The sequence below is a fragment of the Orycteropus afer genome, unplaced genomic scaffold, assembly GCF_000298275.1.
Source record: "Orycteropus afer afer isolate SDZICR_OR568_19922 unplaced genomic scaffold, OryAfe1.0 scaffold00111, whole genome shotgun sequence".
In the NCBI taxonomy this organism is placed as follows: domain Eukaryota; kingdom Metazoa; phylum Chordata; class Mammalia; order Tubulidentata; family Orycteropodidae; genus Orycteropus; species Orycteropus afer.
This window is the reverse complement of record NW_006921698.1, coordinates 7,849,687-7,868,885: the sequence shown is the minus strand read 5'-3', so window position 1 is coordinate 7,868,885 and position 19,199 is coordinate 7,849,687. Positions and strand designations below refer to the sequence as shown.

The 19,199-nt window shown below is 37.7% G+C and overlaps 1 protein-coding gene across 1 annotated transcript in view; it reads left to right on the top strand.

Annotated features, from left to right (window-relative positions):
* Positions 1-19,199, top strand: part of NIN (ninein) — a 117,424-nt gene that overhangs the window by 87,044 nt on the left and 11,181 nt on the right. Inside the window, exons 21-26 of the mRNA XM_007943693.2 lie at positions 2,502-2,615; positions 6,414-6,536; positions 7,306-7,419; positions 8,750-8,896; positions 10,696-10,875; positions 15,734-15,880. Of these exons, the coding sequence (XP_007941884.1) occupies positions 2,502-2,615; positions 6,414-6,536; positions 7,306-7,419; positions 8,750-8,896; positions 10,696-10,875; positions 15,734-15,880 (825 nt within the window). The remainder of the gene's footprint in view (positions 1-2,501; positions 2,616-6,413; positions 6,537-7,305; positions 7,420-8,749; positions 8,897-10,695; positions 10,876-15,733; positions 15,881-19,199) is intronic.

Sequence of the window (19,199 nt, the reverse complement as noted above, 5' to 3'; positions counted from 1 at the left end):
AAAAAAAAATAATAAATTGAGGGGCATTGGAACAGAAATCCTGTAGAAAAATGGGAAAAACACATGAACAGTTCAGGGGAAAAAAAAGATAATTAGATTAGATTAAAACTGCACTGAGATGCTATTTTTTACCTGTGAGACTAGAAAAAATTTTTAATGTGACAACACATTCTGTTGGTGAGCAGTGGGAAAAACAGACAACTATATATTCCTGATGGAAATGCAAACTGACACAGTCCTTCTGGAAAGAAAGTGGCAATACCTAAGAAAACTACATATGAACTTACATTCAAACCCAGCAATCACTCTTGTGGAAATCACTTTGAAGATAACACCTCTAACAATATGAAAATTCTTATTCCAAAGGTTATTCATTGCACTGTTTTTTGTAATTGCAAAATATTGGAAATAATCTAGATGCCCATACACAGAAGAGTGGTTGAATAAAGTATGGTACCTCCACACAATGGAGTGAGCATATCTATTTAAAGGAAGAAAGAAAATGAGGATGATCTCTATGAACTGATGTATAGTGATTTCCAAGACATCAGGCAAAGTATAATATACCTGTAGTATGCTTCCCTCCATGTAAAAAAGAAGGGGACATAAGAAAATATGCATGTATTTGCTCATTTGAACACAGGAATTCAGGAATGATAAAGCAGAAACTAAAGGAGTTGGTTACTACTAGGGAGTGGATGAGAAAGAAGTAGAAAAAAAGTAGGGGATTGGGAATGGGATAGAAGAAATGAGGATGGGAGTGACACTTCTCTGCTAACCAGAAGGCTGGCGGTTCAAACCCACCAGCCACTCCTCAGAAGGAAGGTTGGGCAATCTACTTCTGTAGTGATACCACCAAACCCAAGGAGGGATTGCTGTGAGTCAGATCCGACTTGATGGCAGTGAGATTGTTTTTTGTTTTTTTTTCCTTTGAACCATAGTAGTGTTTCACATACTCCTAAAATAGTCAAAACCAACCAAGATTTGGGAGAATGTCAAAATGGATTTCAAACACTAACATACAAATCTCTAGGTATCTCATAAATGGATACTATAAACCACGCTAAAGGGATGGGGAAGAAAATTAGTTAATGTAAGCAATTAGGAAAATAGTACCTTGATTGAATATTATAAAGGTAAAAGACACTGAGAACAACAATACATATATATTATACTCTAGTCAGTAAATGGATTTCTCATGGAGGTATAAGTTAGCACCTCTGAAACTACTTTATATAACTACTGAAACCAAAAAAAACCAAACTCACTGCTGTTGAGTCAAATCCAACTCATAGTGACCCCTCCTTGGGTTTCCAAGGCAGTATCACTACAGAAGTAGATTGCCCAGTCTTCCTTCTGAGGAGTGGCTGGTGGGTTTGAACCGCTAGCTTTCTGGTTAGCAGTCAAATGCCTTAGGCACTATGCTACCAGAGCTTCCATATAACTACTAGAACTGAACAAATAAATATAGATAAAAAGAATTAGATTTCTGGAGAAAGTTTGTTGCAAATGAGGTAGAGAGAAGGCTAAAATGAACCCTGTGGTCTTGGATTAGAATCTGAGGTGTCAGTATGAATTCGTGGTTTTTAATAGACACATAGATAGATACAGAAATATAGATGTATGCATGTGCATAGTTTAGAGGACATGTTTATGCCCCCTGAGAAAGCCTGGAAGCAATGACAGTAAGGCATCATGAATGCACCCCTGGCACCTAGATCTTGGTTTCTAAATACCATTCTTCTATGGAAGGTATCAGGTTTTCTTGGAAATGTTATTGAGTCCAGGGCTGGAGGAGGGAAAATAGAAGACCTGGAACATTTCGTGGTAAGCAAAAGTGAGGAGGTGCTTTTAAAAAAAAAAAAAAGGGTAGAGAAAGTCAGAAGGATCTAGGCCCCAACCTGAAGAAGCTTCCAGTGGTCAAAGCTGGAACAATTTGAGCAAGACAATAAATGATAGTATAGAACAAGATACATATAAAATTTAAAGTAAATATAGAATAAAATATCTGTACCGATATAAAAATGGATTAAATAAAATCAAGGTGAAATGACAGCTCTTTTTTCCAGTAGAATTATAACTAATGTGGAAAGAAAAAGAGAAATAGAAAATCATTATTAGACAAACACTATAGTAACTATTGTAAAAATAAAAACCACTAGCAATACAGTAAAGTTAATGGACAAAGTTTGAGGAGAAATAGGTTTTGCATAGTCTCAAAGTATCATCCCCAAGGTATTTATTAACTACAAAGGGAAAGATAGTAACTTTGCAGTGGAGAAAGCTGCAAAAACTACCTTAGAAATAACATTCATGCCAGTTAGGTGGAAGGTCTTTTGAAAGATAGCTTTGGTTAATTCCCTTGTGTATAAGAACAATCACAAGACAGTGTGCCACTGAATTTGCATTAACGTTTTCTTAGTATCACCTTTTGTGAACCTGGTCAGTTTTCCTAGCCTAGATGAATATGTCTGTTGTTTGACTTTTTATTTTTCCCTTAGTCTTCCACTTTAGTCTCTTCCCTGGAGGCAGAACTTTCTGAAGTTAAAATGCAGACCCATATGGTGGAACAGGAAAACTTCCTTCTCAAAGATGAACTGGAGAAAATGAAACAAGTAAGGCTGTGTGCTGTTTAGGGGGCATTCATAGAACAATATGTACCCAATGGTCTGATTTCTCTAGCCAGCAAAAGTCCTTTCTACTAAGCCCTGTGACTAATTTTTTTGCTTGATATAGTTGAAGACTTGAAATAACAAATCTATTTATTATGGTTTTTATTGTTAATTCTCTAAATGTTGTTCTAGTCATGTAACTTACAACATATATGCTTTAGACTCTAAAACTCTGTTGTTACAAATGAATCACAATCACTTCCTTTTAAGAAATTTGTTTTTCTACTTTTTCCCCAAAACCCATTGCCATCAAATCAATTCTGACTCAGAGCAACCCTAAAGGACAGAATAGAATTGCCCCATGAGATTCCCAAAGCTGTTAATCTGTACAAAAGCAAACTGCCACAGCTTTCTTCTGTGTAGTGGCTGGTAAGTTCAAACTGTCAACCTTTCAATTAGGAACCAAGCTGCTTAACTACTTCACCACAAGGACTCCTTCCAAACTGATTGACATCAAGTCAGTTCTAACTTATGATGTCCCTATGGGAAAGAGTAGGATTTGCTTTCTCTAAGCCAGGTTATATAAAATAACGTATTTTTGTCTGAAAAGAGAGTGACTTTCTTGCTCTTTACTTTCATAACTGTACACGCAGGTCTCTGAGGCACAGGTGAAACTGTGGTCCCTCTTAAGTCTTTTTCTTATAGCAAGTATGAGGCATCTATCCAAGGTATATGGGCAAATTCTAGAACATTATCAGGGATGCCACCTCACTTATGAATTTGGCTTTAAGGATCCTATTTTAAAGTTTCAAACACAGGGTTTTGTTTTTCCAATAATATTTTATTGGTTTTTTTTGTGTGTGCAAGTTTACACATCTAATTAGGTTCTCTGCAAAGGTTTGATTATAAGTATAAAAGAGGGTTCACCTTAAAATTATATCCTGAACGTCATCCTATTTTACACTTAGTTAATTTTCAAAGGCTACGAGTATCTTTCTTTGAATAATCCTAATGATCTTAGTAGGATAATTTGTTTCATTTGATTTATTGGCTCTACCATAGAATTCCTTTAATATGATGGCACCCTTAGATTATAAATTCTGTTTTTTGCATCTGTTCAGTCTATAATCATAAAAATATTCTTCCCAAATGCTTAAACTTTTTTTTCAACTTTTTCTTGTGAGTTGGGTGAAATTTACAAAGCAGATTGGTTTTACATTCTACATTTCATACAGAATGTGAAACTTTTTAGAGTCTGTATGACCTAGTGTTGTGTTTATGTTGATATATTATTAACTCATATAGATATTGCTTTCATAATAGGATTTTAAGATTCTCAGAGTATTTATGTCTCTCACAATGCCTAATACAGTACTGGTCCACAACAGGTACTTTAAAAGGAACTTTTGAAGTTCATTACTGTTGTGCAAAGTCATACCTGTTCTGCCATAACTAGAGAAGATATCTGTTCCACATAAATATACCAGAAGTGAAAATTACAGGATCCTTTTGTGATGTATAAATATTCCAAAGCTGTTATTATCAAGTATATCCTGATTAACTTGAGCATACTTTTCTCCTTTATCTTTTGAAAAGTCTGCCTGTTTTAGCCTCTAAGAAGATAGCGATGGGTTCCAAATCTATAGTACAGGAAAGTGTGTGCTTTGTGACTTTGTGAAGCTAGACAACAGAAGAAAAAGGACAGAGTTGGGAGTAGAAAAAGATGATTAGAACATCATTCATCACATTTTTTACAGAGGTGTTGATATAAGTAAAAGACCAAACCAAACCCACTGCCATGAAGTCAATTCCAGCTCATAGTGACCCCCATTGGGTTTCCAAGGCTGTAAATCTTTACAGAGGTAGGTTGCCTCATCTTCCTCCCACAGAGTGGCTAGTGGGTTTGAACCACTGACCTTCTGGTTAGTAGCCAAAAGCCTTACCCACTATACCACGAGAGCCCTTAATAGGTTGAAAAGGAAGTGAACCTTTCCTGTTTTTGGTAGGAGCTTGTTTCATCAGGTACCTGGACTCCTGGATCACAAGGATAGGATAATGTCAGCCCATTGTTGCTGCTATGCAGTTTGGAGCTAGAAAGTGTGTACCACTCTGTAGGTATAATGATTTCTAGTTCACAAAGCATTTTTACATATTTATCTGTTGCACTGAAAAGAAACACAAATAGCATCAACAGAAGTCACATGCCAGGCTGTAGACTCTCAAAATAGCATTAAGCGTTGCAGGGTAGTGGTAAAGGAGAAGGTCCTGTATTGAACAAGTACCCAAGTACTTCAAAATCCATTTCCCCACACCCTTGTGACTTGTAAGACATGCCAGGTGAAGACAAGATTCAACCCTTAAAATCTATCTTTTCATAAGAAAAAACCCACTGCCATCGAGTCAATTCTGACTTATAGTGACCCTATAGGGCAGAGTAGAACTACTCCATAGTGTTTCCAAGGCTGTAAATCTTTTAGGAAGCAGACTGCCTCGTCTTTCTCCCACGGAACAGCTGGTGGATTTAAACTCCAACCCTTTGTTGAACAGCTGAATGTTTGAACCTTTATGCCATCAGAGCACCTAATGTAAAAGAACTTAAGTGTAAAGAAACTTAAGATAGGAAGTAGAAAGATGACCACAAAATCAAAATGATAAATTAAAAATATGAAAGGCAAGTGAAAGGAAGGAACATAAAATAGCTTATAAACTACGGGAAAAGGGTAAAGAAGTGTAAGAAACACTCATTTTCTTTAAAGCAGTGAGTCTCAACTGGAGCAGGGTGGGAGGCAGGATTTTGCTGCTGGTTCTAGTTGTCAACTAGACTGCTCCTTAGGAGTGAGACTTTAGCTCTCTTACTTTGGACATGTTATCAGGAATGACCAATCACTAGAAAAGGACATCGTGTTTGATATAAAGTAAAGGGTCAGAGAAAACAAGGGAAACCCTCAGTGAGACAGATTGACTAAATAGCCACAACAGCGAACTGAAACACACCATGAGGATTGCACTGGACCAGCCAACATTTCATTCTTTTGTGCATAAGGTTGCCATGAGTCAGAGCCTACTTCACAGCAACTAACAAGCTGCAGTTGGCTGGTGGGCAAAGCCAGGAATGGTGCTAACATTTTACAATGCATAGGACAGCCTGGACAACAAAGAATTATCCAGCCCAGTATGTCAGTAGTGCCAAGAACGATGCTGGAAAGGAACAGAAACAGTCTTTGGTTTGCCTGATTCCAGGAAGAGGGGAAAAGGAAGCCATTATGTTTTATACCATCTTACGGACGAGTCAATTTAGACATCTTCCAAAGGGCAAGGAGCATGGAGTAAGCTGAAAAACACTGATTGTTTTATCTTTAAATGTGCCCTTGTGTTAGTGCATAGTATGTATGTGGTTCATACCAATTTTATATTCTTGACTGAGAATTTTGAAAATGATTTTTCTAGTTTAAAAAGCATGAGGAAGATATATTGTGTTATATGTGCACAAGTTGATGATAGCATGGCAATGTGTTATTTATTTTACCCTGAAGGTAAAACAGAAAGCTAGGACCATTTTTTAGAACAATGTCTGGTTGAATCTATCTGAGCAGATGTTTCAGCCTTCAGTTGGGAGGCTGGGGCAAGCCAGCAGGGAACATTTTGTTAAAGTTAATTATAGTCCCCTAGAGTTTGTATATCATCTGAAGCATCTACAGATAAAGAAACAGTAGCAGGCAAGCAAATGTCCTGTCTATAAATACCTCTTTGTAAATACAGCCTGAGGTTTGATGGGAAGGCTTGTTCGCTGATTTCTTACAGCTGCACAGATGCCCGGATCTCTCTGACGTCCAGCAAAAAATTTCTAGTGTCCTAAGCTACAACGAAAAGCTGCTCAAAGAGAAGGAAGCTCTAAGTGAAGAATTAAGTAGCTGTATGGAAAAGGTAGTAAAAATAACAAGACTTTTTACCATCATTGTATAATGCATACCATAATGAGCAGTTCTCTATAGACGGTGCCGCAGTGGCCTCCCCTGTTAGCCTAGTTGTTTCATAGTCTCCTGGGACAGCATTTCAGCTGGCCCTACGTGACCCTAGATCTCCTGAAGCCGTGGTTGTTACAGGAATCTGAATTAGTTGTTAAATAATTACGTTATTAAATACAATAACAGAGTTTGTCTCATTTTAGTATGTCACAAAGCTATTTAATATATATGTATAATGTATGTATATGTGTGTGTGTGTGTATATATATATATATATATATATATATATATATGTCACTAGGCTGCTTACATATAATATAAATATTATTGTATTTAATAATCTGACATCTATTTCATAGACTAGCACTTTTTTTCCTATGGTATTTTCTATAGGAAAGAAACTTTATTCCTGCCTGCCTTAACAGGCATTCCATTACTCCTGTGAAGATGCACTCTTGAGATTTCTAGTTGCCTTTAAGCCCACTACCTCAAACCCTCAAAATACTAAGCATTGAGAAAGGAAAATGGAAATCTCAAAAGAATAGAGATGCCTCAAGATTAGAGATAGAACAAGGAGTCGGGAAAATGTCTCTCCTTCCTGTTACCTCGCCCTGCTCTCCACATTACTAGATGGCACTTGGTCTTGTCAGTACAAGCAGAAGCATAAAAATTGGGGCTAGGTATGATTGCAAAAATGCCCTCTTACTTCTTTTCTCTTCCTGAAACAGTTAGCAAAATCAAGTATCTTAGAGCACAAAATTGCTACTATGAAGCAGGAACAGAAGTCATGGGAGTGCCAGAGTGAAAGCTTAAAATCACAGCTGGTGGCCTCACAGGGAAAGGTATGTGGACAATTCTTGTTTCATGTTCAAGGTAAGTATTCCCTTTCTTCCAACAGAAATCATAGTAGAAAGAATATTCTAAGTGAAAGTGGTCTAAGATAGAAGAGGGCTCAGAATGATGGCTTTTTCAGTTTGACTAATATTTCACACAGGAGCTCTGGTAGCATAGTGTGTAAGGCACTTGACTGCTAACCAGAAGGCTGGCGGTTCAAACCCACCAGCCACTCCTCAGAAGGAAGGTTGGGCAATCTACTTCCGTAGTGATACTGCCTGGGAAACCCAGGGAAGGGTCGCTATGAGGTGGGTCTGACTTGACGGCACATAACAACAACAACAATAATATTTGACACACATTTACAGCATGGTGAAATAACTTGAACAATATTTCCCTCAAGATTTAATAATTATAAGATTAGATACTTATGAAAGTTTGAGAAAAGTATATAAAAATGACTCCTTGTTCCTAATTAAGAAATAATGGTTTTCTAACACAAGTTTATGTCCTATTATAGTTAAAAATCTCTATGAACATTCTTTTTTTAAATTGAAATTAAAAAAAAAAATTATTGTGATTTGAGTGAACATTTACAGAGCAAATTCATTTTCCATACAGCAGTCTATACACATTTTGTTTTATGACATTGACTACCCCACAGTATAACACTCTCTTCCCACTTCCTCCCCTTAGTTACCTCTTCCCTGTGTCCTTCCCTCCCATGCACTCCTTCCCCCTGAGCTGTTTCCCATGCAAACACTGCCCTTCTGTTCTCCCACAATTGATCCCTCTAAGGAGTGTATCTGCCTGATGTAAATGTTCACCCCAAATGTCTATCTCTTGTTTGGCTGGAAGCCACAGGAGTGAGTTCAGTTCCAGACTTGAAGGGTAACTAGGATGAATTTTTTTTTTTTAATTGACATTTATATGAAGTATGGTTCTACAGATAGACATGTTCATTTTCAACTAAGAATTCCTTTCCAAACCATCATCACAGGCTAAAACATAATTTCTACAAAATTCATTAAGACCACCTTCTGTGATGCTGGTTGGTACTTTTTGGTTCTGTAAGATATCACTTGGTATCCATCAGATGAGTGTATTAACAATACCCTACTTCAGGCATCATTTGTCATTGTCCTAAATATAATTTAATATTCTATAAATGTACATAATATCCACAGGTTTCCACCAAGCTACTGAAAAGAAAGCTGAATGTAGTAAATAGAAACAAAGGGGACCTTGGGATTCTCTTGTCCACATTCATCCTTGGGCATGCTATAGGTGAGACCATGAGGGTTTGGGTAGCCATGTAAGATTGTTGTCATGATGCAGGTCCAAAGTTTAGAAGACACCCTGCAGAATGTGAATCTGCAAATGTCCCAGATTAAATCTGACCTACGAGTGACTCAGCAGGAAAAGGATACTTTAAAACAAGAAGTGATATCTTTATGTAAGCAACTTCAGAATGCTGGTAACAAGGTAATTTCTTTTTTATTAAGGTGTAACTTATATATAATAGAGTGTACAAAATTTAAGTGTATAACTTGATCATTTGTGTATGTATATATACATAAATATATACTTTACATATATATATGAGGAGCCCTGGTGATCCAGTGGTTAAGTGCTACACTAACCACTTAAGTTTGGCTGCAAACTGAAAGGTCGGCAGTTAGAACCCACCAGTTGCTGTGCAGAAGAATGATGTTGTGACAGTCTGCTTATGTAAAGATCTACAGCCTTGGAAACCCTGGGTTAGTTCTATTCTGTTCTATAGGGTTGCTATGAGTTGGAATTGACTTGACAGCAATGGATTAGGTTTGGTTTGTGGTGTGTGTGTGTATATATGTATATATAAATGTATATATGTATGTGTACATATAGGTATATATGCATGTGTGTGTATATTTGTATACACGTACAGGTATTTGTGTAACCATTGCCTAGATCAAAATATAAAACATTTCTAGCACCCAGAAGGCTTGTGCCGCTCTAGTTGATACCATCCAAGTTCACCACTTTTCTACTCCTCTGCCACTTGAGGTTAGGGTTGCCTGTTTCTAAAGTTCTGAATGGAACCATAGTGGCAAGGTAGTTTTTATACTGAGAGAGTCAGAAGATATGCTGAGTTCAGTTTTGTAGTAAGAAAAATAAACATTCTTAATTAAGTGATAGAATATAAAGCATTCATGTAACCCTAACAAATTAAAAGTCAAGGAAAACATTGCAAGAAATCATTCTAGGAACATGCATAAACATACAAAGTTTGCAAAAATATAAAACTTCTGCTGAAAACTGTGGCAGGAGGTAATCTTGTTACCAGATGGACTAGTACAATGACCCCAGAAAGTCCAGGAGGAGCTAGTGAAAGTGTTAGCAGGCTGACACATCATCGTGATGTTCTGGACAGTGTGTCTCATTTTAGTGTATCACAGTGCTCCTTCATCTTTCCACAGATCAGTCCGTAACAGTGTCATGGGGATCAGCCTTGAGATAGATGTAAAGATTTTGTCCTACAATGAAAATAGTCAATAATGCAGTTATTTGATGTATATTTTTTAAACTGTGGTTTCTTTTTACTGAAGTAGTTGTTTCTATTTTCAGTATTACTTCCAGGCTGACATTTTTCTCAGAAAGTGATTATACCTTTTTCCTTTTCTATGTTTTGACTTAAAAGACAGGAGGCTTATATTGTTGTTACTGTTTTATATTTCCTTAAGCAATTTCAGGATCCAAAAAAATCATTTTGGTAGCTTAAAAGTATATTCCTGGATCCAGGCCTCAATTACATGGACAATATGTTCTTCAGGTTCTAAAAAGGGACATGATTGCATATGTGAAACTGAAAGTAGAGTTTGACTTGTGAAAGCTTTCAAAGTGACAGGACATTTCAGAGTTCCCTTGTGTCCTCTGTTAACCAGAAGAGTAGTTATCTCTGTTCAAAACATAATCCCTTGAGAATGAGGCCCCAATCTGTATGCACTTGGATCCCATATGGAATTGGAAGTTGTTCTATTCATTTTTGCTAATGAACTTGTTGGGACTGTTCCGCTAAAAGGCTATTTTAAATAGAGAATTTCTAAGCCTGTTTTTCGCAAACTCCAAGTATTTTGCTTTATTTATATCTATTTATACATACATGTACTCCATTAGAAGAGAAAGGAGAAGCCTGGATGGTACTAAGAATTGTTGTTATTAGGTAAATATGACACCTTTCTCAAAGCAGAAGTTACCCATCATCTTGTTTTTCAGACTTAACTCTACAATTCTCTCTTAAGAACAGGGCCCCAGAGATAGCTACACATCCATCAGCGTTCCATAACCAGCAGAAAAGGCTGTCTTGGGACAAGCTAGATCATTTGATGAATGAGGAGCAGCAGCTGCTTTGGCAGGAGAATGAGAGACTTCAAACTGTAGTGCAGAACACCAAAGCAGAACTCACGCACTCCCGGGAGAAGGTAACTTGGAAACTGTACATGGTGGCATAGGTTTGAAAATGATTTGTTTGATTTGAAAATGGGTGTTTGATATGACTGAAATAGTTCTAGGATATGGATTTGAGTATTCTGTTATGGCAGACTTTAGAAGTAATTTATCATTGACATGCATATAGGTTCATCCTGATGTGTTTATAAAGTATTCTTTTATCTTGTATAAGCAATTCTATATTAAAATCTGCCTGCAATTTTAAGCTTCATGTCTAAAACAGAGAGTCATGGAAATTATGTTAACCATATATTTCTCATTTAAATTGGCTAGCTGCCAAGACTAACGATACAAAATAGAAAAACTAGACAGCTCTTGCTGGTTTAATTCCTACCATGAAAACAACAAAAGCCAGTTGCCATCAAGACAGGGCCAACTGACGGCAGCCCCCTGTGTGTCGGGGCAGAACTGTGCTCCCTGGGGTTTCCAGTGGCCAGGATTTTAGAAGTAGATCATCAGGGCTTTCTCTGAGGTTCCTTTTGGTAAGTTCAAACCTCCAGTATGTCATTAACAGCTGATTGTGTTAACCATTTGCACCACCCAGGGCTTCCTTGTATGAGAAAAAGGGGCCCTTTTTTAAAGACTAGCATTTAAAGGTTAGAATGGACTTCAAAGGTTGTCTTTTCCAACCACTAAACTGATGCCTAAATTCTCTTTAACCTCTACCAGGTACTTGACCAACTATGTTTATCACATGCTTAAACACCTCTTTTAAGAGGAATCCTAACTCCGAAGGGTCATGAATATTCATTTAGGACACCCATTCTGTGCCAGAAACCCTACCATCACTGATGTAACAGTAGTGAATAAGACAGATATGGCCCCTGTCCCTGTGGACCATAGATGATGTGAATGCATTATTTCAGGTGTGAATGGTCCAGTACAGTACAGAGTAGATGAGAATACTACCTCATTCACTCTCTAAAAGTGAAACTCATATCAAAGTGAAAGTGCCTAGACAGACTGTGTCTGTTTTCTTGGCAGTCACACCACAGTATTGAGCCCTAGAGGTTTGGTCAAATGTAAAATCCAAAAGACCCCTTTTCCCTGCCTTGTCCTTACAGTATTGGGGCTTTTTGTTTGTTTAAGTCTATAAAACTGCTTTATTTGATTTTTAATTTAGGCCCAACCAGATTAGAAATGTGTTTACCTAGGAAAGATCTTTTGAAACCCAGAAGGGTAAGCTTCCAGAGTTGGCAGATTTAGGGAAGTTCTGGTAAGATGGTGGAATAGGCAGACAAGCTACACATATTCTCTTCAACAGAGAAAAGAGAAACCAACTGACAGAGATACAGATGATAATTCTGGAGCCCTGAGCTTTGAAAGGAAATATACAGAAGTAGATTAGGCACCAAGTAATAGAAAAACCTGGGCTCTGGTAGCACAGTGCCTGAGGCATCTGACTGCTAACCAGAAGGTTGGTGGTTCAAACCCACCAGGCACTCCATGGAAGCAAGACTGGGCAGTCTACTTCCATAAAGATTTACTGCTCCAGAAACCCAAGGGAGGTCGCTATGAGTTGAGTGGAAAAACTAGAACAGGAAGACACAAATAAAACCACAGAAAAAACTGTTGAAGATTTCTTGGAAGAGAATTTCTCTGGTATGATGAAAGATGAGAATATATCCATTCAAGAAGTCCAATGAACTCCAAACAAGATAGATCCCAAAAGAAAATCACTAAGACATATCATCATCAGTACATGATGTCTCTGTACATCAGTGAGTATGGAGATGGATGGATCTGCAGGCTGTCAGCTACTCTGACAACTTCAACAGCCTGAATGTTTCCAAGTGGTTTTAGGACCTGAGAATTGACCTAAAGAGCCCTGGTTGCCAAGGGCTACAGGGACAACTGTGCTGGTGGCCTATGACTAGGAAGGGTAACAGCAAAGAGGGAGACAACCTGAACTGTGGACTTTTGGCTGTCCAGAGGGCACAACCATTTTGATTGTTTACAAGTGGTGGCCATATTGGATATTTAAAGTTACCGAGGGTGCACCCATTTTGAATGTTTATAAATGTTGGACATTTTGATATTTAAAGTGGAAGCATTCTCATTCGGATTCCAGGGACCTAAGAATAGGCTCCGTTTGCCAAGGACACTAGGGACATATGGGAGGCAGACAATGGGAAAGGAGACAGGTGGTGAGTGTATAAGTGCTGCCAACTAGCAAATAGAAGAGCACAGTACCCTGCTTATATAGATAACATCCAAAGAAAACAAAACTCGTGGGCAAGTCGTTCCAACATACAATCACCAACTAAATATAAACACAAAAATGTCACAGAGTCTCAGAGACAACAACAGACCATCACTGTTCACACAAAGAAGCAAGAGAAACAAGGGACCAGGATACAGACCCAGAACACATCCATGAGGAAGAAGCAGCATTGAAACTCCCTGATAAAGAATTCAGAAGAATTATATTTAGGTACCTTCAACAGACTGAAAGACAGATCAAGGAAAACACTGACAAACTTGAGGAAAACTCTAGAATAATCTCGAAAGATAATACAAGAACAAAATGACAAAACAAGTGAAAAATTAGAAATGATACAAAATCTACAGATAGAAATCCAGAAAATTAATACCACACTTTCAGAAATAGATAACACATTGAATGGACAAAGGAGTAGAATTGAATCAATGGAAGACAGAATTAGTGAGATTGAAGACAAATACCTCAATAGTTCTTTGGAAAGGGATCCATCAGAAAAAAGATCAAAACAAAATGAAGAAAGCCTAAGGATTATGTGGGATACCATCAAAAGGAATAACCTACATGTGATTGGAATTCCAGAACAGGAAAACACAAATAAAACCGCAGAGAAAATGATCAAAGATTTCTTGGAAGAGAATTTCCCTGGTATGATGAAAGATGAGAATATATCCATTCAAGAAGTCCAGTGAACCCCAAACAGGATAGATCCCAAAAGAAAATCACCAAGACATATCATCATCAAACTCACCAAATCAAAGACAGAGTCCAGAAAGCTTTACGGGAAAAGTGAAAAGTTACCTACAAGGGGCAACCAGTAAGACTAAGGTTGGATTTCTTGGCAGAAACCATGCAGGTGAGAAGACAATGGGATGGTATATATAAAACCCAGAAAGAAAAACATTTCCAACCAAGAATTACAGGCAAAATTGTTCCTCAGATATGTTGGTGAAATTAGGACATTTCCAGATAAGCAGAAATTAAGGGAATTTTTTAAAACCTGAGCAACCTTACAAGAGATGCTGAAGGGAGTCCTTTGGACAGAGAACCAACAACAGCCAACAACAACTGACCATTAACACACATGATGACATAACCCAGAAACCAACCCAGCTATGGAACTATCCAAAGTAAATAAGCCTACAAGATTGTAAACAGGGAACCAGAGACACCAATTGGCAAATGAGGACAACTGCAAACCAAAAAGATGAGAAAAATTATGTAGTTACAGACCTTCTAAATGGTAGGGAAGTCAAGACAACTACAAGATAGAATGGACTGTTCTAAACTTGGGAAGAAATTATAAATCACAGGGTAACCTCAAACAAAAATGATAAACCTTCACATCACAATAAAAAAGAAGACAAGCACAAATATTTAGCAAACACTAAAACAATAGCAAAGAAGGAAGGGATAATACAATTTATAAGCAAAACGAGCTCAGCACAGAAAATTATATGGAACAAAGAAATCAGCAATACAATGAGAAAGCACATAACAAAATGACAGCAACAAATTGATACTTGTCGATAATTACACTACCAAAAGAGTAAAAATAGAACCTACAGATTGGGGAAAAAAAATATTTGGCAATGACATATCTGACAAGGGACTTATCTCTAAAATTTATAGAAAACACCAACACCTCAACAACAAAAAGATTAACAATCCAATTAAAAAATGGACAGAAGACATGAATAGACACTTCACTAAGGAGGATATTCAGAGAGCCAGCAAATACATGAAGAAATACTCATGATCATTAGCCATCAGAGAGATGTAAATCAAAGCAACAATGAGATATTGTCTCAGCCCTGCACCAATGGCAAAGTTCAATAAGACAGAAAATAACAAATGCTGGTGAGGGTTTGGAGAGATTGGGACTTTCATACACTGTGGGTGGAACTGTAAGATGATACAACCACTGTGTAAAAGCAGTATGTTGATTCCTTAAAAAGGTAGAATTAGAAATACCATTTGACCCAGCAATCCCATTACTAGGTATATATCCTAAAGTGAGAGCCAGGACGAGAACAGATATATGGATACCCATGTTCATCACAGCACTATTTACAATAACAAAAGATGGAAACAACCTAGGTGCCCATCAACAGAAGAATGAATAACCACACTATGATACATACACACAATGCAATACTATACAACACTAAAGAATAATGTAGAATATGCAAAACACCATATAACATGGATGAACTTGGAGGACATTATGCTTAATGAAATAAGTCAATCACAGAAGGACAAATATTGTATTAGTCTGTTATCATAAAAAGTCAAGGAAAGGTTTATATATGAAAGGAAACTTTCTTTGTTGATTACCAGGGGAGGGAGGGGAGAAGAGGGAACACTTAAAAAAAAAAAATGCATTGACACATGTCACTTTAGTTTTGTGTATTTCACTGTACATGAATTATATTTCAATAATAAGTAAAAAGAAGAGTTGGCAGCTTTAGCTGGAATAAAAAGAACAGAACAGAATACAACAGAACTCAAGTGCTAAATAATTTTTTTTCTTAGGTTTGCTGGGTTTTTTTTTCTTGGCTCGATGATTATAATCGGCATTTCTTCTTTTTTACATTTGTTCTTGTTAGGTTCGTCAACTGGAATCTAGCCTTCTTACCCACAGGCACCAAAAACATCTAAACCCACCAAGTACTGTGAAACCTACAGAACAGGAGAAGTTGAGCTTAAAGAGAGAGTGTGAACAGTTTCAGAAAGAACAATCTCCTAATAGGAAGGTGGGCTTTGAGCGTTTACTATGTTCCTATGTTCTGACTATCATGTGTCCTTAAGTGTGTATTTCTTTCCATGTGTGCTTCTAAGCAAGTGAAGATTGTGACATGTTTTGGTTCTTCATTATATCTCTCTATGCATTTCCTATCTTGTTAAAGCAGTATTTGTGTTCTTTTGATTGAGTAATGGTTTCATAAAGATCTTTTTTTTTAATGTGGAGTTTTTGAATCATCATTAGTATTACAAGCCTTCATAAGATACTAAAAACAACTCACTGCTATCAAGTCGATTCCGATTCACAGCAATCCTTAGCACAGAGTAGAACTGCCCCAAAGGGTTTTCAAGGCTGTAAATCTTTACAGAAGCCAACTTTCACATCTTTCTCCCATGGAGGAACTGGTGGGTTTGAACCACAGAACACATAACCACTGTGCCACCATGTCTTCTTCTTTATAAGATAGTAAAATATATATTGCCTTAATGTTAGGAATATCTTAATATGATCTATATTAATTTTCCATTAATGCATAAGAAATTTATCTAAAATTTAGTGACTTAAAACAACAAATATTTATTACTTCAGTTGTAATATGAATCTGGAACTTGAGCAGCTTAGGTGAGTGGTTCTAACTCAGGAGTCTCATGAAGTTGCAGTCAGGTGTCAGTCAGGGTTGCAGTTGTCTGAAGGCTTCGTGGGGGCTGGAAGATTGCACTCAAACTCACTCATTTAGCTGTTAGCAAGAGGTTTCAATTCTTTGCAGGCTGAGTGCCAGTGGCCTCAGTTCCTCACCACGTGGACTTCTCCTCAGGATATGCCAGCTGGCTTCCCCCAGAGTGGGTGATGAGAAAGAGACGAGCTGAGAACAAAAGACCAACCTGAAAGCTGTAGTGCCTACTGATCACCTAATCTTGGAAATGGCGTACTATCACTTCTATATCTATTGGTCACACAGACTAACCTTGGTATAATGTGGGAAGGGACTACACAGGGTGTGAATATCAGGAGGTGGGAATCTTGGAAGCTGACTGCCACATGGTCAAATTTCTGTTTGTTGTTGTTATGTGCCGTTGAGTCGGACCCGACTCATAGCGACCCTTCCTTGGGTTTTTGTCCCATGAGAATCCTAGGCCTGTGTTACTCTGTGAGTTACTATTGTTACATTTCTTTCTTTCTTTTTTTGAAAAAACTAAAACTCAACTTCTCAGTGAGGTTGTCCGGGTGTGAACTATGTAATATATAGTGGAGAGACTGTCACCTCATTCACTCTGTAAAAGTTATACTCTTGTCAAAGCAAAAGTGCCTAGACAGACGGTCTATGTCTGTTTTCTTGACAGCCACATCATACTATTGAGCTCTAGAGGTTTGGTCAAGTATAAGATTCAGAAGACCTTTCTTCCCTGTCTTGTCCTTTTTTAGACCCAACCAGATTAGAATTGTGTTAACCTAGACATTATCTTGAAATTCAAAAGGATAGTCTTCAAGAATTGACAGATTTGGCCAATTAAATTTATGGTTTGTGTTTTGATTCTCTAGAGGTGCTATAACAGAAACACCACAAATGCATGGCTTTAACAAACAGGAATTTATTCTCTTACAGTTTAGGAAGCTAGAATTCCAAACTCAAAGTGCCAGCTCTAGGAGCTAGTAGAAGGCCCCTCAACCTTGGGCTTCAGCTCTGCCTCTTATTCCATGCCCACTGGAGCTGGAGGCATCTTCTAACTCAGGCAGCTGCAGGCTGCTGCGGCTGATGAACCCAAGATCAGCAGGTAAAATGACACAATCCCAAGATAAGCAGACAATACAGCAGGCCAAAATGTGCCCGAAAACTAGTGGCCCGCCTCAGAGCTTCTCCACATATACTGGAAGCAGACCACACCCCGAAAGCAACTGCTGACCTGCTTATAGCAGATTCTACCATGGAGATGATTACAATCTTATCATGGGGAGTAACTACATCCAGCTGCCAAGCACTCCAAATCACAGCCCAGCCAAGTTGGCGCACAACCGTAACTACCATAATTTGTTTTTCTGGGAAGAATGGTGTTGTTATTGTTGTTTTTATATGCTGTCAAGTCAAACCTGACTCATAATGACCTGTCCTTGGGTTTCCGAGGCAGTATCACTATGGAAGTAGATTGCTCAGCCTTCCTGTTGAGGAGTGGCTGGTGGGTATGAACCACCAGCCTTCTGGTTAGCAGTCAAGTGCCTTAGGCACTACGCTACCAGAGCTCCCGGGAAGAATGGTGAACAACATTATTTCTGTAATTTAAACATTCATAAATATTATTTAAAAATAAAATTTGGGGAAGTTATTGTGGCCATAGGCTGTAAGAAGGCTGGTTGTACTCTAACACTGAAATGCCATTTAATTTCAGGTACAATCAAGTGAACTCTTCAGAAAGAGAGTGGATTTCATCTAGCTACTCACCAAGGGAAATGTCTTACCATAGATTCAAAGATAGCATGAATTTCACATATACCAGGAAAGATTACATTTCTGTTTAACAATTCTTATTACTTTCATTGGGGTTCTTACTTTGATAGAGGCACATATCAGCATTCTAGAATAACGTCATATTTTCCACTTAGCAATATTCTAATCCCAGCCTCCTCTAGCTCATTTGATGCTTGTTATAGTGAAGACAGTCCTCAAAATGGATACTTATAAAATCTTCAAATTTCATCTTCAAATTGAGAAATGAATTATATAAATCAAGTTTTATGATTCTCACCTTTAAACTTTTAACCTTTCCCTGGGACAGATTTTTCCCATGTCAGATTCATAGTAGTGTACCATGAAATCAATTCAGTGAAATACAAGTAGCATTTATTTTTTATTAACTAGAAAATATCAGAGTTCATGGCTTATAGTAAAGATAAGTATTAGCTCATAAAACTTCTCTTTGAGTAATATATACTTATAACTGAATATACATATATGCACATGGGTACACGTGTGTGTGTGTGTATATATACATATACTGGGTTGCAATATAAAATGTCTCTTACAGTGAGTGGCATCAAAGTGTGAAAGCCAGCTGCCTTAAGGAATCTGTCCTATATGAGGAATCATGGTGATTAAAACTAGAGTATTTGAACGTAAGGGGTCCTGGGTGATGCAAATAGTTAAGTGCTGGGCTACTAACTGAAAAGTTGGCAGTTCAAATCCACCCAGAAGCACCTCAGAAGAAAGGCATGGCCATCTATTCTGACAGGTCACAGTCCTGAAAACTCCATGCGCACAGTTCTGCTCTGAAACACATAGGAACACCATGAGCTGGAATCAACTCGATGGCAGTGGGTGAAGGTGGAATTAAATGTAA